Source organism: Mus pahari, chromosome 2 (assembly GCF_900095145.1).
Source record: "Mus pahari chromosome 2, PAHARI_EIJ_v1.1, whole genome shotgun sequence".
In the NCBI taxonomy this organism is placed as follows: Eukaryota; Metazoa; Chordata; class Mammalia; order Rodentia; family Muridae; genus Mus; species Mus pahari.
In genome coordinates, this window is record NC_034591.1 from 105,872,867 (window position 1) to 105,900,349 (window position 27,483).

Below are 27,483 nucleotides of genomic sequence, written 5' to 3' on the forward strand. Positions count from 1 at the left end.
TATGAGCCACCATGTGGTTGCTGGGATTTGAACTCCGGACCTTCGGAAGAGCAGTCGGGTGCTCTTACCCACTGAGCCATCTCACCAGCCCAAGGGGGACATTTAAAACCCAAAGTACAGGACATATCCACAAAGCAGATCTAACCAGACCTACTTCATTTTGAAACTGAGGGCAGGCAGAAAGGGCCTTCCAAAAGCTCAGGGAAGCCTCATTGGTACATTAAACCAGAACCAAAGGGATAGCGCTATTTAGGTTTTATTCAAATTTATTAAAAAATAAACTACAAGAAACTGTACAAGAAGTGAATGAAGGCACTGGCTAGGTGGGAAGAAAACCATCAGAGGAGCATGGGCCTCGGCAGGCAGGGTCTTGTGCTCCTCCGTCACAGGCTTTGAGAATGTTCTGGAAAAGTTTGCAAACACTTCTAAGTTGCTCTTTGTCTAAGAGGGAAAGAAACAGTCCAGAAACACAACTCATGCCAAAACAGCAATAGCTTAAAGTCTGTCACCTGAACACAACCCCAGCCTTCTCATGTGCCTTGGAGAAAGGGCCTGGTTAAGAAGTGCGCTCTAGAGGCGGGCAGAAGAATAGTCATTTAAAACACTACAGCCTTGGCCTAGGGGCGCACGGGTAAAGGTCTGCATTAAGCCATCCTCCCACCCCCACAGGGCACCAAGCCCCTGGTGGAAGTGGGATGTGACGTAGGCTCAGTGTGGTGACCAAGCCTCATCAGACAGAGGCCCCTGTGATGGTCTCAGAACTGCTGTAGGATCAGTTTGCGTTTCAGGTCACGGCTGAACTTGTTGATTTTGAAGAGGTCGCTGTCATAGAAGGCAGAGAGGTTGTGGATGTTGATCTGCCTGGCCTGGAGAAAGAACAGCATCAGAGTGGTTAGCAGGAAAAGATGCCAGCCCTCACCTCTGGAAGGGCTGTGTTGGTTCAGAGCTCCGGACCTGAGCTTCACCAGCCACAGGTACTGGGACAAGACTGCTGGTACCGTTTTCCCTCTGCCTATCTCTAGCTCAAGCCTGTTACTGATGGTACACCCCAAATGGCCAAGAGCTCCCCAGAGCAACCAGCCCTGAGCCTGCCCTGCTCTGGCATACCTTGTCCATCAGGTCCTTCTCAGGTATTTCAATGGTGTCCTGCTGGGCCCCAAAGCGGTTGCGTTGATATGTCACCTGCTCAGCCACCAACTGCTTCAGTATGAAGAGCAGCAGCTCATTGTTATCTCGCCGGAAGGAGAGATACCGGGCAAAAGTCTGTGAGAAGAGGACAGAGGTCAGAAGCTCACTTGCCAGTCTTGTCAGGCCACCTTCATGGCTTAAGGGGCCACAGCTAATCAAGGCTCCAGGCCATTTTCTAGTCCCTCAAACAGGCCAGGAACCAGGCCTCAGCCATACCATACCCACCTTGCGCATACTCCGCATGACGCTGAACTTCTGGGTGTCAATGAAGCTCTCCAGCATGACGCGGATGGCCATGTTGACATCATCTTCCATCACGTAGTCCCGCAGGTGCATGCGCGCATGGGCCTCAGCCATGCGGATCATGGACTCGATGTGGCGCACCGTGATGGGAATACTGCCCGTTGCCTGCAGAGAACAATGTTGATGCTTTCCTCAGGAGGAGGAAGAGGAGGCAGAAGGGACCAGAGGCAAACACCAGGCAGCCAGAGTCAAGGTGGCCAATGGAGCAGCATCTCCAGCCATGCTCAGCTCTAATGTCTGGCCTGTGTGGCTCACCATGGACTCCTTCCTCAGGTCACTGTACATCCTGGCCACTTTGTCCTGGTCCATCTGGTTGAGCTTTGGGCGGACCCTTTCCTTGGCATAGATGATATACTTCTTCAGCACCTCCTGAGGCAGGGGCTCCACGCCGTATGTGTTGGGCATGGCTGGCTCCAAGGTGCCACCGCTGGTCAGCCCTTCATCCTTCTTGTTGCTGGGGTGGTGTCTGACGTGGCTGCCAACCACAAAGCGGGCCAACATCTCATCCTAGGACAAGAGATAGGGAGAGCACAATAAGGGTGTGGTAGGAAGGCAGGAAAAGCTACGCAGCAAGGAGAGTGACCGCCACACTGACTGAGGCTAGGTAAGCTCACGAGCATGGAGAGTACTGCTAGGCTTAGAGGGGGCAAGCCCAGCTAACTCAGGAGTAGAGATGAGACTTGAACCCAGGAATTGTGATAAGCTAAGGGAAACCCAGTGATAAGCTAAGGGAAAAAAAAAAAAAAGGAACCACGGTGAATCGAGTGGTCCAGAAGTCTCTCACCACAGGAGAGTCTAAGAGGCATCTGTGGGAAAGAGGGCATCCAGGGGAATGAGCACATTCAAAGCCCGGGGTCACCTCTTGGGAGAAGAGGCAATGGGTTCATTTAACACGAAGACAGCAGCTGCAGGGCTGGCAGGGGCAGTGCACAGCAGCTATCCCCCACCTCCACCCCCAGCAGGTGCACGGTGGATGTGGAACATGTGCTGGCCACAAAGCACAGTTTTTCTGGGTCCCCATGGAGGACAGGTGCCATGTAATTTATTCTTTTAACTGGCAGGCAAATAAGCAACCATCCTAGACAACAGCAGTGCCTTGGGTCAGAGGGCAGGGCAGAGCTAGAGGAAAGGATAGAGGATAGGGTATAGTCTGTGACTAGACTGGGTAGGCAGCCAGGGAGGACCTCAGAAAGCCCCAACAGGTCAGAATGACACCTTGGTATAAAGACATGTCCACCCAGCACAGCCCAAGCTTCAGGCAATGGCCCAGAACCTGCAGGTGGCACCAGGGTATGGGCATGTACCTGAACTGGATCAACAGTGTCCCTCACCACACACAGGACATCAAAGCGGGAAATGATGGGCTCTGTGAGGTCTACATTCTCTGAGAAGGTCAGTGAAGGGTCATAGCGGCCTCCTGAAAGATGAGGAAGCAAGCTCTCAGTTCGTCTGTCCATCCGTCCGTCCATCCATCCATTCATCCATCCACCCATCCGTCCTCCCGCCCACCGCCCATCCATCCCTACAGGGCTCTGGATCCTTTTCTAGGACCACAGTGCCTCTAGGGCAGAGTGGGGGGGTGGGGGGAAGGGATTGGAGATACTATGCCCCATTCCATTAGAACCAGAGCTGCTCCAAAACAAAGTCCTACTCTGATAGATAAACGGGTCACTAGGTGTTGGTCACCTAACTGGCTTCAGCCCCATCTGGACAATCACCCTGGGTTCCCACGTCCTTCCTCTGTCCCCCTTTGGTAGGTCACGTTGGATGGGGCTGTGTGTGCTGCCATTCCCAGGCCTGTAATACAGCAGGCATACCTATGGGGTTGGCAGCAGCTATGACAGTGCAGCGGGCTTGCAGCGAGGTAACGATGCCAGCCTTGGAGATGGAGATGCTTTGCTGTTCCATGGCCTCGTGGATGCTGGTCCTGTCCTGGTCATTCATCTGCACAACACAGGGCATCCCAGGAGGCCTTGACACTCTCATAAAGCCCTCCCACCACAGAGAGCTCAGCCCCAGAGCCCAGATACCCACCTTGTCAAACTCATCAATGAGGCACACCCCCCGGTCAGCCAGAACCAGGGCTCCGGCCTCTAAGGTCCACTCTCTGCTGACGGGATGCCGCTGGACGTACGCGGTGAGACCCACGGCTGACGCACCTTGGCCAGTGGTGAAGATGGCACGGCTAGACACTTTCTCGACGTATTTGAGGAACTGGGACTTTGCTGTGCCAGGGTCCCCGCACAAGAGCACATTAATGTCACCTCGAACCTTGTGCTTTCCACCTGCAGGAGGAGGGCCAGAGGACAGGCTAGATCCCTCCAACTCAAACCTGTTCCTCATCAAAGGAGAGGGTGCCCATCCCCAGGACCCTAGTAAGCCGAGTCCAGAGCAGAGGAATATGCTATGGAGCTTTGGGACACAAGCAAAATAGCACACCTATCACAAAACCCTGAAAGTGCCCTGCACATCAGAGAGGTGGCAAGGTTATAGCCTGAGACCAGACCATAGCCCACCAGCAGAGCCAGCCCATCAGAGTGGACCAGGGTGAGCAAGTCCATGCTCCCTGCAGCCTCTTGTTAACTCTTAAGCTTAATCCCCTCAGTGAGAGCTGGCAAGGGGGCGGGGGTCACCTGGGTTCTTGGGCTCTCCTCCAAACAGTGCCAGAGCCAGGCCTCTCTTGATGTCTTCATGTCCGTAGATGGAGGGTGCAATGCTGGCAAAGATCTGAGGGACAGAGGGAGACCCATGAGACTGAACCTAACAGGCAGGGAAGAAATTTAAGTTCTCACCTTGGCTTCTTTCAATGCCGACTACCATCAGGGCATGAAGACAAATAAACTCTTTCCTCCCCAAGCTACTTTTGGTCATGGTCTTTCTTTTTTTTTTCTCCTTAAAGATTTAATTTATGTATATGAGCACACTGTAGTTGTCTTCAGACACACCTGAAGAGGGCATTGGATCCCATTACAGATGTTTGTGAGCCACCATGTGGTTGCTGGGAATTGAACTCAGGACCCCTGGAAGAGCAGTCAGTGCTCTTAACCGCTGAGCCATCTCTCCAGCCCAGTCATAGTCTTGATATAGAAAGGAAACCAGAATAGACTTTTCCCTTTAGAGCTTATAGAGCCATAAATAAAATCTCACTGAGAGGCTCAAAGCAGCAAGACTGGCTATGACTGACGGCTGTGACCTGGGGTAGAGGACACTGCCGTGACTGTTATCCCCTGAAGCCACAGCCCTAGCTCCAGACACTCAGTTTCCAGGACAACCATCAGGCTGGCACAGCTTGGTGTCACATATAGTAGGCAGAGTCTCTGCCCTTCTGGTACACGACATCTTCTGTCATGTCACAGTGGCCCTTGCCTCAGGTAACCTTTGATCTTCGACTTCCAGAGCCTGCCACCAAGACCCGTATTTTGAGGTGCCGCCCAGCAGGTAGGGGGCCTGGTCCCTGGATCCCAGCCACCTGCCTTCTCTCCAATTTGCTGATCCTTGGAAAGACTGGTGATCATCTTCACATCCTCATCAGTGAGCTCACCCACAGCTACTTTGTTGTCCTTCTTGGCAACATGGTTAGCCAAGATGATAGTGGCAAAGACTGGAAAGCCATTGGCAGTGTTGAGCGAGCCGTCATAGTTATTGTGGTAAATGCCAGTCAGCTCCTGGGAAGGGGCGGTCACAAGTCAGAGGGTGCAACCTGAGGTCCTGAGCCGAGGTAGAGCTACTTTCCCTATCTCCTCCCCATGCTCCCCACACTGCAAACAAGATGAACAGCCCAACAAGCTCAGAAACAGGAGCTCTGTCCCACTGTGCTTTGCATGGGAGCCCAAGGGGCAGAGGAAGAAGCTAGTCACTGAAGGTTTCATTCTCAACTTGGCACAGCTACAAAGTATTAGTGAAGTCACTTAAGTTGTGCCCTTGGGAAGGAACTCTCTAGACCCCGACACATCTCCCAGTTCTGCTTTCTAGCTCCGTGACATGTGCAGCGACCTCCACAGCCACAGGCCCAAAGACCATGAACTAAGGCCTCTGGCACTGACCCAGGTCCAACTTTTCCTCCTGTATTATCACAGCAAAACCGAGCAACACCCGCCACTCCAACCAGTAGGAAAAAAGCTCTCCTTCTGACTCAAGAGCTGGTGCCAGGCTTAGTTCACCCACGGACACGGACCCTACCTCCACTGGCCACAGCAGATACCACCAGTTCCTAACAGTCACTCACTATCTCGTCCCCTGGCTTGCAGCTGTCCACCAGATCAGCGAGGAGAATGGCATCCTTGGAACGGGGCAGTCGGCCAGCCGCCACCTTGCCAGGACTCTCCTGGATGCGGATGCGTTGGTAGTTCTGATAGATGGTCTGCGCAAGGCAAAGAAGATCATGGTTCCTACACAGCCAACCGCTCTCCTCAAAGCACAGCTTTCTCGTGTGCTCTGACCTTACTGCCGGCCACGAAAGCCACAGAGACCAAAGGGCAGGCCAACTATGACTCAGAAAGTCTCTTTACCTGCCACCATCCCTCAGCAGTGTCTTCCTTCCCGCCCCAGGCTCCAGCATCTGTTCTAGGCCCCAGAGCCTAGATTCAAGTGTGTCCACAGCTGGCAGAAGGGGATGCTCAGCTTTAAGCATGACCAACCTTATGAGGGTCAAGCTGGGCCATGTATATGCGGCATCTACAGCAGCACCCACAAGCGGCAGGGCAAGACCAAATGGTAGAGAGTCCCACTAGTTCATTTACTATCCAAAAAAGAGACAACGTACTACAGTCTGGGCTGCAAACGTCCCCCATGGCCTATGTGTGGGGCACTGATTCTTCAGTCCATGTATGAGAGACGATGGAGCCTTATGGGAGGTCTTAGGTCACAGAGGTATGCCCTTGAAGGAGACTATAGGATACTGGCTAGTCTCTGTTCTCTTCTGTGTCTCTGATGTGAGATGAGCAGCCTGCTGCACCACACACGGGCACAAAGCCACAGGGTCAACTGACCCCAAATGTGACTCTAAAACCAAGCCATAAATCAACTTTTCTCCTTCAAGTCAATGACACCAGGTGTTTGTACAGGCACCCAGAGCTGACTGATCCACAAGACACAGTGGCTAAAAGGGCACACTCTCAGGTCATGGTGGTGTACACCTCTAAGCCCAGAGCTCCAGAGGTAAAGTTAGGTAGATGTCTGTGAACTTGAGGCTAGTCATGCCTATATTGTAAGCCCCTGCCCCAATAAAAGAAACATACAATCACATCTATACGCTTGCTTGATCCTTAGGACCACTGCTGCACAGGAGACCTTAGACAATCAAGCCTCCAAACCCGTTTTTCCATGAGAAGAGAACCTTGGAACCTCCCTCCCAGAACATAATCAAGACTAAGACCCAAGGAACACACCCGGGCAGCCAGCAAGGCCACCGCGCGTGCACACACCCGCGCGCGCACACACGCACACACACACACACACACACACACACACACACACACACACACACATGTAACCCCACTTCCTAATCCCCGCACAGTACAGCTCAGTGTCCTGGGGCCAGAGTCTAAGTTTGAGACACAGCTAAGGTGGGGCTGCAATGGAAGGAGAGGGCGCAGCTAAATGGAGCCGGGTCACCCGGGTTAAGGCAGACCTGGACTTGAACACTGACTGTCATGGGCAACTTCCTGGCCAGGCAGCTCTACACAAGACAGCTCAGATCCACAGAAAGCATCAAGAGTGCTAACATTCCTGAAGCCATGCGGTAAGGGGGCGGGGGAGGGGAGGGGCAGCTGCAGATGAAGACAAGCACAGGCATGCATGCTGTAGCCAGGATTTCAGAGTCCCGAGGTACATGAGTCTCTGAAGCAGGGCTCTGCAGGATCCAAGGTGGTTATAACCCTGGAAACACCTATTAAAGGTACCAGGAGCCAGTCAGGCCCACCAGATAAGTCAACAGATGGTCCGGGTTCCCATGTGATGGGCAAGTAGTGCTCTACTGGGGTGGGCAGGAATAAGTGGGCCCTGCTTGCCCATATCTTTAGAGGTCACAAATGTGGACACACCAAACAGGATCACCTAGTTTCAAATATACTGAATTCGTGAAGACATGGGGCCGATCTAGTTCATACTGCCGTGCTTAACTGCCTTAAAGTCTTCTGGCCCTGTAGATGGGCTAGGTCTTTCTTGCACACTAAAGATGGTACGGCAGGTCTGGGTTACTCACCTCCTCCATGTTGATCTCAAAGGGCCCAGTAGACTGGCACTCAGGACAGGAGCCAGGCTTCACCTCCTGGTTCTGAGACTGGCAGAAAGGCCCCAATATAAAGTTGCACTTGCTACAGTTGTACTTGACCATGCTGAGCTGGGGCAGGACTCCGGTGCAGCTGGTCACCACGCCACTGGTACGGATCAGCTGGTTCAGGTGTAGCTGCCTGTGTTGGGAGGTGACAGGCACACCAGAGGCTGTGGGGCTACTTCCTCTACCGCTCTCTGGACGAGGGAGGCCCCTTGCTCTCCCCCTGCTCACCTCAGTGAACGCAGCTCCTCCACCAGAGGCAGGTGGGAGATGCGCACATGAATGTGGTTGGTGATGCGGTCATATTTAGGGTACATGGCCAGCACGACCTCCAGGGCGGCCTCGTCAAAGATCTGCAGCAGCTCAGCCGGTGCCTCTGGTAGGAAGTATGCCAACACGTGCTCCCGGGCTGCCAGGTCTTCATAATTTACCACCAAACTCTCACGGTTCTCTAAGGAGGATAGCGGGTGGGACTGATGACATAGCTGGGGTCATGAAGGTAGCTAACATCTTAGAACCCTACTGGCCAAAGCCCTCTACCCAAACCAAACCTAAGAGGGCCAGAAAGTCCAGTGTGCACCCTAGGCCCACTCACTACCTGTGGCTGTGCAATGGAGACCCAAGTGATAACATCAACAGCATACGAATCTCTGGGGATGTCATTTCCAGGAGGAATGGAGCCCTCCAGCTACAGAGCAGTGTGCCCCGGCCATAGGGAGGCTACAGAAGAACTACGGCCATTGCTGGAGGGGCTGCCAGTCCTGAGCTGTCATGGCCTGTAAAGCCAGTGCTGTCACACAGAAATGCTACCATTCTTGGATCAAAGTTGAAATGCACAGGCTGGGAAGTGGCTCAGTGGGAGAACACTTGCTTAATATGTGCTAGGCCCTGGGTTAAGCAACCAACCAAACCCTCCAAAACCCAAGACAGGGCAGTAATACACTTGTAAGCATGTCCCCAAACGGCCTAGCCCTGGTGCAGATGTAGGACACCTTGGGTTCCTCAGGTTCTGTCCTTGTCACCAAATGTCCCTGTGCATTATGTGTTCAGTATGGTACACGAAGCCAGCAGGATACAGAAGCCAGGCCACCTTCACCTCTCAGTGCTGAGACTGATCCCGGACCTCACTCAAGATGGATGCTACACCTCTGAGCATCACCCCAGCCTATCAGGAACATACCTTTGCACATATCACTGATGCGCTCCTTGAAGACATTGTGGCCGTGGCTGTCCACGTGGGTGCGCAGGAAGTTCTTGAAGCGGTGGTGGATCTCCAGCCTGGGCCCTGCCATGCTCACCCACTCGCGCACCGAGTGGCCCTTGAGGTCCTCCAGGTTCTCAATACTCTCGATCATCTCTTCATCCTCCTCGCCATCCTCCGTGGCGCGTTCTACCTGGCGGCGCTTGCGCGCAGGCCGCTCCTCATCTTCCTCGTCGCTGTCTTGAGTAACAAAACACCCCTGTAAGCAAGCCTCTCCCAGCATCCTCTGCACAACACTCGCCACCCACGTCTCCCCCACTCCCATGCCCACCCCACATACCGTACAGCAGGCCCCGGCGCATGCGTCCCAGGCCTCTGCCGGCCTCGCGGTCCCGCTGCCTCATGGCCCGCTCAGCTGCCTCTCTCTGACTAGCTGTCAGCTCCTCCACATCTTCATCATCCAGGGCCAACCCCTCTGCCTCGTAGACATCGAGCTCCGGAATGGGACGGTAGTCTCTACAAGAGACCAGCGGTGGACAGTGAGTCCCCAAGCAACCCACTTGAGGTTTAGTCTGCTCCACGGGCTTACAAGGTCCTTGCTGGGCAGCTGCAAACAGTAAGTTGAAAGTTTGAAGAATATGATTTGGGAACTCCATCGAGGAGGCACAAGCCCCCAGGATGGAAACGGGAGTCTGTCTGCGTGCATGAGGTACACAGCCATGTGTACCTGGGCAGGAGAGCAAGTCCCACATCCACAGCGCCACCTGCTGGTGGTATATGATGGATGCAGCCAATGCTTCCCCTATATGCAGTCTTGAGAAAATTACCGACCAAGTATCAAATCAGGTCATTTTTACAATCTTCGAATGGCACCATTTTCATCAGACACTTGAAAGCATGAAACTGTCAACAGTCAGGGAGGAAACGGGGGAATCATGACACAGGACAGAAACTATGAAAACCTAATAAATGCAATAGAACATTCTCTTTGTGTAACAAATGTGCAAAATCTCTAGAATTCCACGACCCCAGGGGAAATGCAAGGTACTGACTGGCTAACCCAAGTCTGCTCAACAGTGTGAACACATGGGGCTAGAGATGCTTCAGTGGTTAAGAGCAATCTTTCTGTTTTTGACACAGGATTTCTCTTGTGTAGCTCTGGCTGTCCTGGCACTCAAGAGATTTACCTGTCTCTGCCTCCCAAGTGCTGGGATTAAAGTTGTGTGTGTGTGTGTGTGTGTGTGTGTGTGTGTGTCAGCCACTGTGCCTCGCTCACAGACTGTTCTGGCAGAGAATGAAATTCAATTCCCAGCACCCATACTGGGCACCTGCACTTTCAAATGTACATACCCTGACAGATACAACCAAATATATAAAATAACATTTTAAATTAAAACAACAACAAAACATCTTAACCAGGTGTAGTAGTGCACACCCTTACTCCCAGTAGCCAGAAGACCGCCAGGCAGATCTGAGAGTTTGAGGCCAGTCAAGGCTATAATAATGAGAGCCAACCGAGTTAAAGGAGTTAGCGGTAATATCCCAGGGTGGTCGATGGATAAACCTACACTGTATAGTACCACTCAACCTTAAAAAAGCTCACACCCACTGGCTCAACGGTCTGAGCCATTTCCAGATGACCGCCTGTTAGGTCCTTAAAAGGAAGAACCATCTAACAGAGAGCAGGCCAGGTTCCCTATGGTCCCAGAGTCCCCTCAAGGCAATGCCCTCTCATCTTTGAAAGGTGATGTGATTTTATAGTCGACCATCAGGACTAAAGGGGGCAAGTGCTACATGCTGCAAGCTCTTTCCTCATTGCCACATGGCCTCCCCACAAGAGGAGAGAAACCTAGCAGAGAAACCAACCCCGGGGTTCTCCCTTCTTCAGGGTGACTGGCCAATGTTCTCAAACTACCCTCTCAAAACAAACAGTTTCAAAACGCCAAAAGCACAAAGCAGGTAGAAGTGCAGCCTGGTCCTCTGTAGAATGCAGTGGTTTCTGAGAAAAGTGTGTTCTGACCCTTAAAGGCTCGCAGTCACCTGAAACGCACTCAGTGAGATTCTAGTTAGTCTACAGGGGAGCAAGCCACACAGTCTGGGGTTGATCAAATTTCAACTCCAGAAAGCTGTCCTCTAACCTCCACACATGTGCCCTGGCATGCGCGCCCATACACAAACACACAATGAGCAATGTAATGAAATACTTTAAAAAAAATGACCCGGCTGCTCTTGCAGAAAACCTGGGTTCAGTTGTCGGCACCCACAAGGTAGCTTACAACCACGTTACCTCCAGTTTCATGGGGTCTGGCGCCCTCTTCTGGTCTCTGCAGGGTACAGGCATGCATGTGGTAAAATACATAAAAAAGACTGAAATCTGAAAACACCAGAGTAAAATGTTGGCACAAAAGGATGAACCCCGTGATTCCAGTCCTGCTAATATGATTAAAACTGGAATCAACAGGCAGGAGAGAATGGCGCTCAGAAAGCTTGCACAGATGGTCTCTGCACTGAAGGCTTATAATATAAAACTTGTTTCTTTCCATACACACCCTAAGTCAGATAGCCCTCAGACATCTCTAAAGTGTCTCTCACTTTAAAGAAGAGGAGGTGGCCCAGGAACCCCCCCCCCAGCAGCTCCGCAGGGAAGCCTTTGCCGCTGGGCCCAGGATGATGAACTCCTTCAGTCCATGGACACTCATTACAGACCTAGTCTCTTCACAGCTAGCCTGGCCGTGTGTAAAGCAAAGAACCGAATGGTGCAGACAGCCCAGTGACGGCTCATACCCCTCAGATATCCCCCACGGAAAGGTACAAAAGCAAGGTGCCAAAAGGTTCCTAAGCGGTCACATAACTGGTACCACATCACAGCCGTAACTGCCGCTAAGGCTGAATTAGAGATCTCCTTACCTACTGGCAAAGCTCACAGTCTCCTAACAGCCTCAGCCACCTTCTGTATGTCTGCTTACAACCCTGGACATTTGTGACCCAGAGCCTGATGCAAGCTGGGTGCAAGTTTGCTGACTGACCCATCTTTCTGAGTTGGCACCACCCTTCAGGGCTCTTCAGATCAGACTCTATGGGTCCCCTTCTCCTGAGGGGGGGGGGCTTGCCTGGGCCTTAGGGTCTAGTCTGAGGTGTATATAGTTAGCTAGATGCATCTTCCCAGTGGCTGATGAACCCCCACATCCCAACCAAGCCACCTTCAAAGGCAAAGTTACCAGGTTGGCTCATATACTCATGGGTCCCCAAGGCCAGGCCACCAGACAAGGGGGTCCTTCTGCTAAGTCACCTAACCCCAGCCTACCTCTCCATGCCATCACCAATGAGTTCCTCTCCATCCTCTTCTTCCTCCATGGGCCCTTCTGTGCCCAGCAGCCCCTCTGACTCATCTTCAAATGGGGGGAGGTCTCTGCCAGGGCTGGAGGTCAGGGCGTCAGCACGTCTGGAGCTTCGGCCTGGGCTGGAGGTGAGGGGATCACTGATCCGGCGCCGCTGAGGGGCAGGGCTAGATGCTGCCGAGAGAGACTCCGAAGACTCCTGTAGGAGAAAGTCTGCCATCAGACACTGGAGGGACACAGGCTGACAGCCTCCTGGTTACCATGGGGCCTTCCCACAGTCTGCCTCCTGTACACTAGGCATTGTTCTCAAGGACACAGAAGTCCCTCACATCAGTCCGTGTCTCTCTTATGAGAAACCCCGGGGGCTATGTAGTTTTTTTATAGCCTGTTTATAATCTATTTCCACACCCCACTCCCCCCGAACCCCACAATGTGCTGGGTGCTGAAACAAGGGGTGAAGATAAAGAGGCATCAAGGAACACTATTCTAGAAGTGAATGGTGGAAAGAACAGATCTTTAACCTTTAATGCGTCACGAAAACGCTAACAGGCGTAGGAAAGCCGGGCCTGATGTCACAGGCATGAAATCCAGAATACCCAGAGGCTGAAGCCTGAGGATCGCCAAGTTCAAGGCTAACCCGCACTACAGAGCGAGTTCAACCCCAGCCTGGGTTACTTAGTGAGACCCTTTCTACTTCTTTCTTCCTTTTTGAGACAGGGTTTCTCTGTGCAGTCTGGCTGTCCTGGAACTCACTCTGTAAAACTCAAAGACCCGCTTGCCGCTAGCCCCCTAGTGCTGGGATTAAAGGCATACGCCTCCACCGCCCAGCTACGAGACTCTCAAGAGAGTAGGGGGTGCCTGCAGCTGCTTTCCCTACATGCGCGAGGTTCTGGGTTCCATTTCCTGCAGCCTCACCACCAGCACTGCGTGGAAACCCGGGGCCTTGAGACACACGAGGGGAGCAGAGACGATCCGCCCCAGACTGGTGCAGGTAGCCCCGCACTCAGGCCTACCACTAGAGGAAGACACCGGCCAAGCAAGTCGAGACCGCAGAACACCGCCCGCCCGGGATCAGCCCATTCCTCACCGCCATGCCTGCGCTAGCTCCACCGCGCCAGCTGCCACCGGTTTTCGCGCGAAAACTGGATCACGTGACCGGCCCTTGCCCGGGAAGCGCCTGGAGACTCAGACGTCACTACGTCCTCGTCAATCTAGAGCGGAAGGAGGGCTAGAATGTTTGGGCACGCCCACCCCATGAAGCCCCGCCCCGCTCCCCGGAAACCCGCCCACAGCTTCCAAAAGGCTGAGCTCACGCCTCCTCCACACTTAGGCTTAAACCCTTCACGCTTAGGCAACGAAGCGGGACTTTGGGTGTGGGCTTTTATCAAAGTGGGAATCGGACTTGGCTGCAGTTGGCAAAGGTACGGGGAGGATGTTCCAAGTGGGTAGGACGTGGTGCATGTTGCAGTACAGCGCAGGCTGGAGAGTATACAGAGATTACCACTCCCTTGGTTCAAAGCTTGTAATGCCCAGGAAAGGTGGGAGAGCTCAGATTGCAGATTAGCAGTCTGTCTAGGAGTTGGAGCTCTGTCCTGACATGAGGTCACCTGAGGGGTTTGTGGGATCAAGGTGTAGGATGAATCAGTAGGTAGCTACCACCTGAAGAGGTGGGCAGAGAAAGGCTGAGTGCTTCCGGTGACAGGACTGCTACTGTTCCTACAGTCCTAGCATCTGGTTCTCAGCCACAGGGCAGGATGCGACTTCTGCTGTATGAACAGCATGAATAATTCCACACAGAACCTAGTGTAGGGCAGAGGAAATCAGGAAGGAAGCTCAGAAAGGGGGATCTGCAGGCTTTATAGTACAAGAGATACCCCTAGGTGCTAAAGGGTGTCTTAGGGAGATGGGCTAGTAGTATGACCTCTGCGACAGGAATCCACAGCCTCTTTTCTGTGGAGCTCCCGACAAAGCTGGATGCCACTGTGGTACCCAGAGCAGCATTCAGATGGAGGAAGGTACTGCATCTATATGCCTGAGACTCAAAAATAAATAAATAAACAATAAAAAGTGTATTATGCCACCATAGTAGGAAACATTCTTTGAAACGCTGACTGCATCTACCAGAAGCCCTTAGGCCCCTACAAGCTCCAATGATATGACAAGCCCCCAATTCTTTAAAAAAACTTACCTTCCTCCTTTATAGAATCTCTCATTACTAGCCTGCCATTCCATGCTTACCCATCCTTACTAGCAGGGTGTCATGGACAAGATAAACCAGAGCCACACTCTGTGATGAGTCCAAGTCCTGGGCCCTGCTAGACCATGTGACTACGGAGAGGGGTGGAGTCACCACAGGCCTGGAAGGACCCTGCAGGTGGGTAATCCCTTTACTGTAATGGGATAGAAAGAGGTGTGGTTTGTAATTTTTAAAGATCAGAACAGCGAGTGAGATTGACATAGGAAGGATCCCAGTGTCCCAACATGCTTTAGGTTCCCAAGATGGGCACAGTTGTCCACACCCGGCACTGGTGCAAGCCAGGAACACTATCTGACCGATCCCCATTCATGTGACTCCCTGGATGCCACACTGTCCTGTGTGCAGAGGCCACCGAGATGGAGAAGCCACTGCCTCTGCTGCAAGAGGGAAAGAGGCATTCGATGACCTCCATCACTCAGCGAATGCTGTAAAATCTCCCAGACATCACACATGGAGCCCGGAATTCCAGAGTGTGAAGTGCAGAGTGACATACTGTTACTGTTCTTCTGAGACATAGCCCCGGTTAGCTTCAAACTTGAGACAATCTTTCTTTTTTTTAATATTTATTTATTTATTTTCCTAGACAGGGTTTCTCTGTGTAGCCCTGGCTGTTCTGGAACTCACTCTGTAGACCAGGCTGGCCTCGAACTCAGAAATTTGCCTGCCTCTGCCTCCCAAGTGCTGGGATTAAAGGCGTGTGCCACCATGCCCAGCAAGACAATATTTCTGTCTCAGCCTCTGGAGCGCTGGGATTACAAACATGTCATCCCACCACACCCTGTTTGCTTAGTCCCTAGGTCCTTGTGATTGATAGTGGGGTTTGGGGACAGGTGCTGGAGAAAGGGCCTAGTGGTTATGAGCATGTACTGCGTTTAGAAGCCCTGAGTTCACTTCCTATAGCCTTTCTGACCCCTGGAGGTCAAGGAGGGCCTAGGACATGTATTTTGCCATTATTCCTTTTTTTTTTTCTTTCTTTCTTTCTTTTTTAATAATGATGTATTTATTTTATGTTTATAAGTATATTGTAGCTGCATTCAGGCATAACAGAAGAGGGCATCCTATATCACTTTACAGATGGATGTGAGCCACCATGGGGTTGCTGGGAATTGAACTCAGGACCTCTGGAAGAGCAGTCAGTGCTCTTAACTGCTGAGCCATCTCTCCAGCCCCCTTGCCATTATTCCTAAACAGGGCACTGTATTCTTGGCAGAGAGTTGGGAGCTCTTGATGTTTTTCACAGTGGCTGTTACAGACCTTGTAGGTGCCAGCAGGCACAGCCAGCTTCTGTGACTAAGACCAAAATGGACAAATGGGACTAACCTGGAAGTCTCAGGGACACTAAGTCTTGTACCAATCACAAAGAGGCCCAGGCTCATTCCAGCCCCACTGTGCCCAGGACTGGGCAATCCTGGGACCCTATAATGAACAGGTGCCTCCATCTTTAACCAGCACTGAGGCACCTCTTACGGTGTTGCTGAGACATACTGCTTCCCCCACCCCATGCCTGAGAAGGGGTAGGCAAGTCAACACCAACTCTTGAGGGAGAGACCAGGAAGCAATCTGTAAAGAGAGAATGTGAGAAGCCAGGCCTGAGGATGCATGCAGAGAAGCCCAAGGGCAGCCACAAGTTTGAATATACATGGCCTATAGGGCAGCTCCTGTGGCTGGCCAAAGGTGCACGGGTAAGCAGATGACCTGAGATGAGGCCTCCAAGTTGCCCCGGGGGTCTCCCACACTACAGAGGCGCCCGAGGGGCGAGTGGGTGGGTGGGAAGGCGACAGACAGTCAGGGAAGATTGTCCCTCTGCAAGGCACCTGCTTAAGCAGGAGATCTGGTCTGGTCACTTCCTAGCTGGATGGCTTTGGACTCATTCCCTTAACCCCTTCAAGAAACGTCTGGTTTCTTCTGCAAAACGCAACTAATAGCACCCAGCCTTCAGGGTGACTGAGACCAGGACTGGAGCCCTGTAAACGCCAGATCCCTTTGAAGTGGGCAAGCACAGGGCGTCTGAGGAAGGGATGCCCTCCTTTCCCTCCTTCCCGGTCCAGGTGACCAGAGGTCAGGTCATTATTATGGGGCGCCTGTGCCTTAGGCTCTATCCTCAAAGATATAGGGCGACCCGGTCGGAGGACGGGAGCTGACCGCAGAAAGATGCGGGGCAAAGGCAGAGCGTGCTCAGTGCGCTTCCCGAAACGCTTTAGGGGTGAGCTGTGCAGAAAAAATTCTCCCCTTTGAAGTTTCTGTCACCCACACTTTGCTTTGCTTCGATTGCAGTCCCTTTAAGAGCTCCGCGGGCCGCCTCGTCCCCCTGAGGAATTTTATTGGTCTGTTCCACTCCTGTGGGTGGGATCCCGTTACGATTGGCTGCTGGAGCCCGAGGGGGCGGGCATGAGTGCCACAAACAGGGGTTGTGACTGTTTTCACAGTTTTGCTTAGACGAAAAACACTAGCCGAGGCGCCTACGAGTCGCCGCTGCCAGGGGAGGACCAGGGAAGTCCGCGGGTCCCGTGAGTCCTGCGCGCTGGCAGCGTCCGGCCACCTCCGACCGACCCACGTAGCACCTTAGCTGCCGCTCTTGCGTGACGCTCCCCGGTTCTCGCTACCTCTCTGGGGTCGGAGTCCCGCGGCCTGCGCAGCCCAGCTCTCAGGTAAGCGCGGCCGAGTCCTCAGCTCCCGCTCCGCCAAGCTAGCGAGGAGGCCCTGCCCTGCTCCTTCTTCGGGCACGGGCCTACGGTCTCCTTCTGTCCCCGTGCCACTTGGGGGTACAGCCGCAAGACAACCTTTGAGAAGTTTCTGGGGACCCTAGCGGTCAGGACCGGATCCTGGATGGAGCTGGACACCCGCAGCTCCGGGTGCAGCCAGAGCTCAGCGGCAGCCGGAAAGGACAGCCCATGCTCTGCCTCTGCCTTCCCGGCCTTGCGGAAGGAAGGGCAACTCCTCTTAGTTCCGTAGCGAGGAGGAGGTAGTGGGGTCTGGGGTACAGACATCCCCAATCCTTGTCCAGCTCGGTTACATTGTGCTGGAAATGTGTGCGCGTCATAGCATTTTATGAGATCTTATCTGTTCTAGAGGGTTGGGTCACAAGACCTAGGACAGCCAGACACAGCATGTAAATACACCTGCTGCCGATGGAGTCCTAGTTCTGTAAACAGCACACCAAAGAACTGGGTGGTGGTGGAGGAATCGGGAGGTGGAGGCAGAGGGAATCAGAAGTTCAAGACCTGCCTTGGCTATTTGCAGAGTTGGAGGCTAGCCTGGGCCCAGTGAGACCCTATCTTTAAAAACAAACTGAAAGAATAACACTCAGGTGGACTAGAGATGCTAAAGTCCACTTGGGGGGGGGGTAATGAGTCAAATGATGAGATCAAGCTGGGGGTAAGCAAACACAAAGGTCTCTGAGGTAGGGGAGCTATACGTTGGCGGCTAAAGAAGGGCAAGGATTGTCAGGAGGCAGAGGGCAGGTCCCTTCCTGTTGCCCACAGTGGCCTCTTAGGACAGCATCTCTTCTCTATCACTGAGGCTGACAGATCCAGAGAGGCATGGAACTTAGCCTCTATCCTCTGGGGATTTCCTGTGCTGCTCTGCATAGATTCAGAGGCTTAGCAGCCTAGGAGGTAAGGGAGAGAAGCTTTGGGGGCTGCTTACACCGCTACACTTCTACTGGGTAGGGATCCCATGAAAGAGCTCAGAAGGCTTGGGCAATCCCATTGCACAGATGGGAAAGACAAGCTCTCTCAACCTCTCCCAGGGCAGGGAGAGAAGGCCCTTGGGGAGGTGTCTGGGGTGTCCCAATAGGTCCACCTAGGCCTGGCAAGCTAGCCACAGAGGGTAGGAGGAAGGCGAGGCTTGAGTCGTGGGCAGGAGCCTGGCCTCTGGAGAATGCTCTGAGGTCAGAGCTGCCCTTTCAGGTTCACGGGTGGAAGAAACCTTGCCTTACTTCCCTGGTCCCCAGAGGCCTGGGCTCCCCTATGATGCTCTGCTGCTCCTTCAAGATGTCATAGCCCTTCTTTGTCCCAGTCTGTCCCCCTCTCCTTCCTCTTTTCCCTGATGGGCCAGCTCCTTTCACTTCCCTATCATCGCATGTGCCCAAGGCCAGATGATCTGGGAGAGAAGCCCTGGGCCCCAGGATGGAGGGTGGGGTCTGTGGATCCCCTGGACCATGCCTGCTCCTCCTCTGATTGGGGCCCTGATGGTGCTTGCCAGTGTTCCTAGGAAGGAAGCATAGGGCATGGAGGCTGTCCACTGGAAGAGTGTCCTAATGTGCGTGTTATCATTACTTCAGTTACTTTAGGAGCACAGTCACGGCAGTGCGGCCATGCAGCGAGCGTGACCACCTCCCAGCCCCAGTACTGCTGGAGCAGGGGTGTTTCAGGTCAGGAGTTTGTCCACTTGCTCAGGTAGAAAGGACTACCTTGAGCTACTGCTCGGTGTAGAACTGGCCATGATGTCGGGCTCCGACACATCTGTGAACATTGTGACTCCTAGGGCTGAGTTCCCAATCCTACAGGGAAGTGTCACAGGTGGCAGCTCACACCTCTGGTCCCCCATTCCTGAGTCCAAGGGCGGACCTCTACCCTCACCCTGTATTCATCATGTCAACCTGTTGCCTGTGTGGCTTCTGTAGACATTCTCTGTCTGTCTGTCTGTCTGTTTCTCTCTCTCTCTCTCTCATGTATGTGGGTGTTCTGACTGCATGTTCACCTGAATGTCAGAAGAGGGCATCAGATCTCATTACAGATGGTCGTGAGCCACCTTGTGGTTTCTGGGAATTGAACTCAGGACCACTGAGCCATCTCTCCAGACCTTTGGTAGACATTTTCACAGCTTGCCTTTTTTTGACTGTCATAGAATCTTGCTAGGTAGCTGTGATTGTCCCTGTGACTCTCAGAAGGGAAGTGACTCACTCATCAAAGGTCACAGCAAGCAGGAGGCAGGGCCAGGAATGCCATCCTAGTCTGGCTTGCCAATTCCATAACCTACAGGAAATGGGAACCAGGCCTGGGGACACAAGTCTGTTGTCACCCTAGCTATTAGGAAGCTGGGACAGGAGAATCACAGGTTCAAGGCTGGGCAACATGGGCAGCATAGGGAGAGCCTGTCTCAAAATTGAGGATGTAAGTCAGTGTCCAGTGCTTGCCTAGCATAGATCCAGTATCCAGCAATGCAAAAATAAGTAAACATCTGATATATTTGGAAAATTGAGAAGTCAAAATCAAAACACCCTGGAAGTGAAGGGGACCTGGAGGATGGGTGTCATGTGTGGCAGAATCCAGGGGTTACCAGGAGGTCAGTGTTTCTCTGCATCCACCTTGTGGCTTTGCCCTTTGTGAGTTTTCTCTCCAGGGCCCCAGCCCAGAGTCACACTTGGCCTGTTGACCTCAGCAGGGTGCTGGAACTTTCTGGTTGGACGGATTTGGATATGCTCGAATTTCCTGACACTTGTGCTGTATGGAGCTAATCCCATCTAAGTCTTCGGACAGAGCAGAAGTGCGGAGCGCCCTCGGGAAAGTGGGCCCTTTGGCTGCCTGGCCCTATCCCACCTTCTCCATCCTGCTGCTGTCCCTCCTTCCTGTCTCACCTAAACCTGTCCATTCTCTGCAGTGGCCTAAGGGACCCCACCCACGTGACATGGGGTCTTTGGAAAGAGCCTTCTCAGTACTGAGAGTGAAATCATGTTCTAGGCGTGCCACCCCATCTGACCCAGCCTTACCAACCGTGTTTCTCTTTCCAGCCACCCTGGCCTTAGTCTTTTTTGTCTTTGGCCAAGTCTGTTTCTACCTCAGAACTTTTGTATGTGCTCTGAGGAATGCTCTTTATCCAGAGCTTTCCAAGGCTGACTCCCCAGGCATGAGAACACCAACCCATATCAACCTTCCTATGTTCCCTGGAATTCAGCCTTAACTGTGATGCAAAGCCGTGATAACTAGATAGAAGACCCTGCTGTCTCGTTTGTCTGTGGAAGCAGCCTTGGGCATGCGTGGTCTTCTACCTCATGGTCTAACATGGCTGCTCTTGTTCTTATCGGCACATCAGTATTCCTGCTCACGGGAAGGAAGAAGGGCACGACCTGAAACTGGCGAGTTGCACTCTGCTGGTGTCCTCGTGGCCAGTCCCTCCTTCAGGGGAAGCTGGAGAAAGCAGACTGAAATCCAGGGTTCTGCTGGTAAGACATGTGGGTCCTGGAGACTTGTCTGTGCTCTATTCCTGTCATAGTGAACCATTCCACTTTCTTCTCAGTGCTTATCCCTAGCAGAACTTGGCTTTTTAAGTACAAAGGTTTGTGTCTCCTCCTGCTCCCATCCTTGGGAGGAAAACATTAGGAGGGTAGGCCCTGCCTGCCCTGTCCCTCCCACACCTGAGCAGCCCAGTACGTTGCTGGTCACATCTGCTGGGCAAGCAGAGGGTGCATGGGTGAAGGACGGTTGCTCCCTTCACCTTTGCCCTTGTCAGGAAAAAGTGGAAATGCCCCACTAGGAACCAGGGGCACACTTCCTCCTCGCCCCATCAGAATGCTGCAGGTGTAACAAATCAGAGAAGGCGGGACAGGGTCTTGGCTGCCTGCTTAGAGGTTTCCTGTCCCTTTCAGCAGAGACAGCACTAGAGTGTAATGACCCTGGCAAACCCAGAATGTCCCCGAGTCCCCCCAAGCCCTGCCTCTTCCTGCTGCTGCTTAGAGTTAGTGGACCACAGTGCTCCTTGTGAGTTACCGCTGACGCTGAACAGGGGGCACCAAGCTCTTTGCCACTCCTGCCACAGACAGGTCACCAAGCCACCTTAATTGTTCCTGTCAGTCTACAAGCTCGAGCACCCACGTCTAGTGGAGTGTCTGGGACGACGTGTGCCACCCCATCTACAGAGTCAATCCCAGCCTGGTTCTGTCTGGGTCACATGAATGGCTCTGTTGCGTCTGGAGCCACCCACATCCCATTTGGGAGGCCCATTCATTTTACTGCATTTCAGGCTCATTCTTTCTACTGCCATCTTGTGGTCAACGGCTGACACTGCTTCACCTATGCACTACCTTTGCCTGGCCACTGGCTGTTTTGGATAGAGGCGATTCCGTTCAGATCACTGACCAGAATACTGTCACCTGTGAGTCCCGAGGCTCAGGTTGTCCTGCAGGAGCCCCACTACCATCCCTACACAGTCCTCTCACCAAGGTTCCTCATCTAGGGTTTTCTGGCCACCGTTAGTTTTCTCCCTCCAAAACATTCCTGGGACCCCAGATCATGAGCTCTCTGGTCCTCTAGGCTGAATGTCAGACTTTCCTCCCCAGATTGCCACAAAGACACTGGCCTCTGGGCTACTCTGGCCTCCAGCTTCTCTGGGAGCCTGACCTTCTCAGATGAACCCTTTGGCCCTCTTTGTGCCTAGAGACCTCTGTGTGCTTCAGGTGTCCCCTCCACCTACAACTGCTTTTCCAGTGCAGCAGAGAGGGCCCTGGGCTCCTTTGAGAACCTCAGTGGGTGTATGGCCTCAGGTCAGATGGCGGGTGGGTTTCGCAAGGTGGAATTGGGAGCATATCACTTAGCCTTCCCAATACAGTCCTGCTGGGGCATTCTCCATCACCTTGGCCTCACCAAGAGAATACTGGTCTCAGTGCCATTTCGGAGGGGACACTGAAGCACCAGGAGGCCAAGTGGCAGAAACAGGGTGGGGACCATGCTCTGAGCTCCTTTACCTCTGGAGACTGGGAGAACAATTTGGATGGTGCCCGTCATTGCTCTCTGGCACATGATGCTCAGTAACTGGAGGTGGCTTGTGTGGCTCTCGGGGGCAGAGGCTTAAGGTAGAGCCTGAGAGGAGGGAGCAGGCCCTGTGTGGAGCTAAGAACCCCCTTCTCCCAGCATCCCGCTCAGTGAGCCCTAGTACGGCCTGCACTCTGCACTGCCATTTTGGTTTTCCCTGGTAACCTTAGACAGAGGGAAGAGGGCCAGGGCCCTGTGCCCTAACCACATGGGCTTGTCTTCAGGGCCACTGCCGGTGGAATGGCCAGCCTGCAGGAGGCCAATGGAAGCACAGCGTGGCCACCGCCCCCAGCATCCAATATCAGTGAGCCCCACCAGTGCCTGCTGCTGCTGTACGAGGATATCGGCTCCTCCAGGTAGGGTTCCTGGCCTCACTGAGGGAGGGCTGTGGGTGGGCTCTCAGGGTGTTATGGGCTGGGGAATGTGTCCCTACCTCAGCAGTGAGCCAGCGTCTGTGCCCCCTGCAGGGTCCGGTACTGGGACCTCCTGCTGCTCATTCCCAATGTGCTCTTCTTCATCTTCCTGCTCTGGAAGCTTCCCTTAGCTCGGGCCAAGATCCGTGTCACCTCCAGCCCCATTTTTATCACCTTCTACATCCTGGTGAGTTCCCCCCCCATCAGTGACAGAAAGCTCATCTCTGCTTTAAGCATACAAGGGAAATGAATGACATGCTTCCATAGTGAGCGTGCCTTCCCTACAGCTGGATCGGGGGCTCGTCGAGGGCTCATCCTCTTGCCCTCCACTGCGTTTGGTTTTCCCTGTAGAGATGATGCCCAGAACAGATGGGAACTCACCTGGCTTTTCCAGCTGCACCAGGGAGCCCCTCTTTCCTGGCTGCTAGGGGAACCCTAACCTATCCTTGGATTGGCCCACCTAGGATCCCACATTCATGCCTGAGCCAGTAACAGGCTAGCAAGGAAAGGGAAGGTTGGGGCAGGTTGGTAGACCATGCTGGCTGAGGGAGGCAGGCAATTCCTATGGGAAACTGGGAACGCTGGGTGAGGAAAAATGTATACAGTAGCTACATTCAGTCTACCGTTCCTCCATTTAGGTAATGTCTCTGCAGTAGGCTCACCTGAGGGGAGGACCTGTGGTCTCAGCCTTTGGTGGGCCCTATGCATGCTGCTTTTGGGATATGGAGAAGGCTGTATATGAGGCAGAGGCCCTAAGGGTGACCATTCCAGCCGGGCTCTTCTTCTGCAAGGAGAGGAGCCTGACTGGAATGCCCTCACACTGAGACGCTCAGATGACATTCCAAGAGCTGAGTGGCTCCCTGGTCCCTTCTGTGGTCAGATTCTGAGCTTCTCACTAATGGTTGGTGGGCATGCAGGAAGACATGACCTGGGGAGCACTGGGGGCTGGGGACATGGCCTCAAGGTACTGACAGGCTAGTGTGGCTGGTGGCCGCTGAGATGGTGGGAACGGGCAGAGGCTGGCTTTCCTAAGTCATAGAGTGGGGAAGCAGCAGGGATAGGCCCCCAGCTGCCTGGTTCTCTAACCACAGGCCACTGTCAGGCCCTTGGGCAGGTGACAGTGGAGTCCCCTTCCTCATCTAGTTAAAACCTCCCACTCTTGAGTGGACCCTGCGGAAGCAAAGCCCTTTTGGCCCTGACATGGCACTCTGTCCTTCTCTTGCCCTGCAGGTGTTTGTGGTAGCCCTGGTAGGCATTGCCAGGGCTGTGGTTTCTATGACAGTCAGCGCCTCTGATGCTGCGACAGTTGCTGACAAGGTGTGTGGGGGAGGCCAGTCTGGTGGAGGTTACGATGTGCCCTCTGTATCCTCATCCTGTTGGAGAGCCTCAGGGACGTCTAGCTGGGTGGAGCCCACCCTTAGTTGACCCTGTGCCTCTCTACCCCAGATCCTGTGGGAGATCACCCGCTTCTTCCTGCTGGCCATTGAGTTGAGTGTGATCATCCTGGGCCTTGCCTTTGGTATGTGTCTTTGGACCCGGGCCTGCTCTCCCTACCCTTCTTGCAGTGACCCAGAGATGGCCCCTAGAAGAAGGGGCTGACTCAGCCCTGTACCTTACAGGTCACCTAGAGAGCAAGTCTAGCATCAAGCGGGTGTTGGCTATCACCACAGTACTGTCTCTGGCCTACTCAGTCACCCAGGTATGTGGTGGTGGTAGGGTCGAGGGCCACGTTTCTAAACTATGTGTTCCCAAGGAGTCACATGGACTAGGCAGGGTCAACTTCCTCTAGAAACAGACTATAGGTGAAGCTCGAGAAGGCTAAGAAATGTATGAGAGCTGGTGCTGGACAGGCAGCCCGAGAGGATGTGCTATGGCGTGTTGTTGTTTTAAGGCTGGATAGGGTTGTCCTTAGGCTTTGCCCACAAAGGACTCAGCAAGGGTCTGAGCTGCCCCTGGAGTTAGGTGGGTAGACATGGCCAAGGCATAGACAGGGGTAGGGCCTGGTATGCCGGAGAGCCCTGAGCTGTGCAAGGGAAAGCCAAGAGAGGCTTCAGTGGTAGGACTGACCTGAACTCCTCGCCTACTACAGGGGACCCTGGAGATCCTGTACCCCGATTCCCATCTTTCAGCTGAGGATTTCAACATCTATGGCCATGGTGGCCGGCAGTTCTGGCTTGTCAGCTCTTGCTTCTTCTTCCTGGTGAGGTCTGGCGTGCTCCCTGGGGGCAGGTGAAGTAGCCTGGCCTGGCCCGGCCTCCCTGTCACCCCTATCTCTGCAGGTCTACTCACTGGTGGTAATTCTCCCCAAGACCCCGCTGAAGGAGCGTGTGTCCCTGCCCTGTGAGTACCTGCTGGGGTGGGGGCATGAGGGCACTGGCCTGCTCCCAGCCTGCAGCTGGGGAGCCCTGGGAAGGGACAAAACCCCAAGGTTTATACATGGGCCTGGAGGGTAGGGTGGTTCAGAACCCATGACCCTTGCCCCCCAGCACGGAGGAGTTTCTACGTGTATGCAGGCATCCTGGCCACACTCAACCTGCTGCAGGGTTTGGGGAGTGCTCTGCTCTGCGCTAACATCATTGCGGGGCTCTGGTAAGAGGGTGCCCACCATGGGGGTGGGGTGGGCATGGGATACAGTGGCCACCACTGTGGCAGAGGGGTCCTCATTCCTTTGGATAAGGCTTGGGGTTAGGGCAGGACCCCTGGCCGTGCTGACCTGCTCCTACTACAGCTGTGTGGATGCCACCACCTTCCTGTACTTCAGCTTCTTTGCACCGCTCATCTATGTGGCCTTCCTCCGTGGCTTCTTTGGGTGAGTGATGGCCAAGCCTCTGCACGCTAATGTGGCGGCACCTGCACCTTCTGTGTGTGCGAGGCAGTGGGGGTGGGTGTGCAGAGGGCACAGAGCGGCACATGAGTGCATCTGTGTAGATGCTGTCTGTGTGCACAGTGAGCACAGACAGGTGCACACCCCAGAGACAGCTGCGGTTCAGCAGTGCTGTTCCCTTATCCAGTGTGTCAGCAAGCACCTACTGTGAGCTACTGTACAGACCCAGTTGTACAGACAGCAGGGGAACAAAGCAGGCATGAGTGTGTGCCTGGAAGGGACCCTGAGGGACCACAGTGAGCTGGTGCATAGGTGCAGGTAGGGAATGCCCGAGGCTAGGATGCAGGGACAGGACCACAGTGAGCTGGTGCTTAGGTGCAGGTAGGGAATGCCCGAGGCTAGGATGCAGGGACAGGACTAGCTGCAGTGCGATCTGGTGGAGTGCAGGCAGGGGTTTGCTGTCCTGTCAGGGCTGGGCGCTAGACATGGGCTGTCTCGGGAAGCCTAGGAGAGGCTGTATTAGGCTTTTGCCTGCTCCATCTGCACAGGCTGCTGCTCTGCCAAGCTTCTTCTAGCTATCCTGAAGACAGTGACCAGGTTCAGGAGTAGTGGAAGTCATATGCTGCAGGCATGAGGGACACACTTGGCCAGGGTTGGTGAAGGCCAGGGTTTAATTACTGTCTCCCACGAGGGGCTGACACACCCATGGGTACTGAGGTGTAGAAACTCTTGCCCCAGCCCTCAGGAGTAGGTGGGACCAGTTTCAAAGCAAACCTTGGTGGGTCAGGGGTTCCTTCAGGGACCTGGGTTTCTCAGATGAGCTAGGCTTCTGTCTGGCTCCGCTCCCCCTGACAGCTTCTCTGTGCACTCTCACCAGCTCCGAGCCCAAGATCCTTTTCTCTTACAAATGCCAAGTGGATGAGGCTGAAGAGCCAGACATGCACCTGCCTCAACCCTACGCTGTGGCCCGGCGCGAGGGCATAGAGTCTGCAGGACCTGCGGGCGCCTCCGCCGCCAACTACTCTAGCACCCAGTTTGACTCCGCTGGGGTGGCCTACTTAGATGACATTGCCTCCATGCCCTGCCACACAGGCAGCATCAACAGCACGGACAGCGAGCGCTGGAAAGCCATCAATGCTTGAGTGGGCACCTAAGCCTTGGGGAGGCCTGTGAAGACAGGTGTGAACTCGTGTGGATACCCTGGGCAGGTGTGCCTGCGCCCCCAGCCTCTTCCTGGTCTCTCCCCCCACCCCACCCCCGTCCTCCTTCCCAGCACTCTGTTCCTGCTGGGGTCCTGCCTGCACAGCTCCTTGTCCTTCCTCCATAGCTCCCGGCCTCTTGGCCACAAGGCTGCAGTGTATATATTTTCTTGATCTATTTTTTAATAAAAGCAAAAGGAGTAGTAGGTGTGGGCCGGTGCCTCTCAGCAGCAGGGCTGTACAAGTGGGTAGGGGGCACCCCCAGAAGGGGTGACCCCAGAACTGGCTGCCAGGGCAGGGAGACGGGCAGGTCACTGTCACCGGTTGGAGGGGAGGGACCAATGTAGAGAGAAGGGAGTTCTGTGGAGCTGAGGTCTCCCTGCCGTGTTTAGTGCAGTATAGTGGAGCCTGTGGGCCCTACCAACCTCAGCTCCTTAAGCTATCACCTCGGACCACCCCTCTCCAGTTACATCATCTGTAAAGTAGGGGCAAAGAGACCCATCCGACCCTGTGTGCTACCAATCGCCTGCCAGAGAGACCCGTTCTAGTCTCTGAGACAGTGCGGGACACTGCAGGGTTGCTGACAGAAACGAAGTGCTGGAACTGGGCTGGAGCGGTGGCTCGGTGGTTAGGAGCACTGGTTGCCGGGGGAGGGCTGGAGTGGTGGCTCAGTGGTTAGGGGTACTAGTTTCAGGGAGTGGGGTGGAGCGATGGTTCAGCAGTTAAGAGCACTGGTTG

At 53.9% G+C, this 27,483-nt stretch overlaps 2 protein-coding genes across 5 annotated transcripts; one reads left to right on the plus strand and one right to left on the minus strand.

Annotated features, from left to right (window-relative positions):
- Window positions 1-240: 240 nt before the first annotated feature.
- Window positions 241-13,526, minus strand: Mcm2 (minichromosome maintenance complex component 2). Its single transcript, XM_021189071.1, has 16 exons — window positions 13,392-13,526; window positions 12,271-12,503; window positions 9,307-9,482; window positions 8,946-9,206; window positions 7,997-8,216; window positions 7,694-7,901; window positions 5,717-5,851; window positions 4,965-5,156; window positions 4,125-4,218; window positions 3,526-3,776; window positions 3,309-3,435; window positions 2,796-2,908; window positions 1,747-1,998; window positions 1,414-1,596; window positions 1,108-1,263; window positions 241-866 (listed from the first exon to the last, which is right to left on the minus strand). The coding sequence occupies exons 1-16, from the start codon at window positions 13,395-13,397 to the stop codon at window positions 756-758; spliced, it is 2,718 nt and encodes a 905-aa protein (XP_021044730.1). The 5' UTR covers window positions 13,398-13,526; the 3' UTR covers window positions 241-755.
- A 3,403-nt stretch (window positions 13,527-16,929) lies between these two features.
- On the plus strand, window positions 16,930-27,257 carry Tpra1 (transmembrane protein adipocyte associated 1). Of its 4 annotated transcripts, XM_029535528.1 has the most exons (13): window positions 17,005-17,209; window positions 20,595-20,724; window positions 21,522-21,653; window positions 22,534-22,665; window positions 22,777-22,909; window positions 23,953-24,039; window positions 24,169-24,241; window positions 24,342-24,421; window positions 24,812-24,922; window positions 25,002-25,062; window positions 25,209-25,311; window positions 25,451-25,531; window positions 26,424-26,948. In XM_029535528.1, the coding sequence occupies exons 4-13, from the start codon at window positions 22,550-22,552 to the stop codon at window positions 26,686-26,688; spliced, it is 1,110 nt and encodes a 369-aa protein (XP_029391388.1). In that variant the 5' UTR covers window positions 17,005-17,209; window positions 20,595-20,724; window positions 21,522-21,653; window positions 22,534-22,549; the 3' UTR covers window positions 26,689-26,948. The 4 variants fall into 4 exon arrangements, with proteins under 4 accessions (XP_021045912.1, XP_029391388.1, XP_029391389.1 ...); XM_021190253.1 differs by lacking the exon at window positions 21,522-21,653 and having other exon boundaries at window positions 16,930-17,209; XM_029535529.1 differs by lacking the exon at window positions 21,522-21,653 and having other exon boundaries at window positions 25,236-25,311; window positions 26,424-27,257.
- Window positions 27,258-27,483: the final 226 nt, after the last annotated feature.

What these genes read in the sequence shown, in the direction of transcription:
- Mcm2 (XM_021189071.1), bottom strand. An exon ending in GCGCCGGGGCCTGCTGTACG is followed by an intron (nt 9,207 to 9,306) that starts GTATGTGGGGTG and finishes TTGTTACTCAAG; the next exon opens with ACAGCGACGAGGAAGATGAG. An exon ending in ACACTGTTGATCCAGTTCAG is followed by an intron (nt 1,999 to 2,795) that starts GTACATGCCCAT and finishes CTCTTGTCCTAG; the next exon opens with GATGAGATGTTGGCCCGCTT.
- Tpra1 (XM_021190253.1), top strand. Translation starts at nt 22,550, where the DNA reads ATGGCCAGCCTGCAGGAGGCCAATGGAAGCACAGCGTGGCCACCGCCC. An exon ending in CTGCGACAGTTGCTGACAAG is followed by an intron (nt 24,040 to 24,168) that starts GTGTGTGGGGGA and finishes TCTCTACCCCAG; the next exon opens with ATCCTGTGGGAGATCACCCG. An exon ending in GCTCTTGCTTCTTCTTCCTG is followed by an intron (nt 24,923 to 25,001) that starts GTGAGGTCTGGC and finishes CTATCTCTGCAG; the next exon opens with GTCTACTCACTGGTGGTAAT.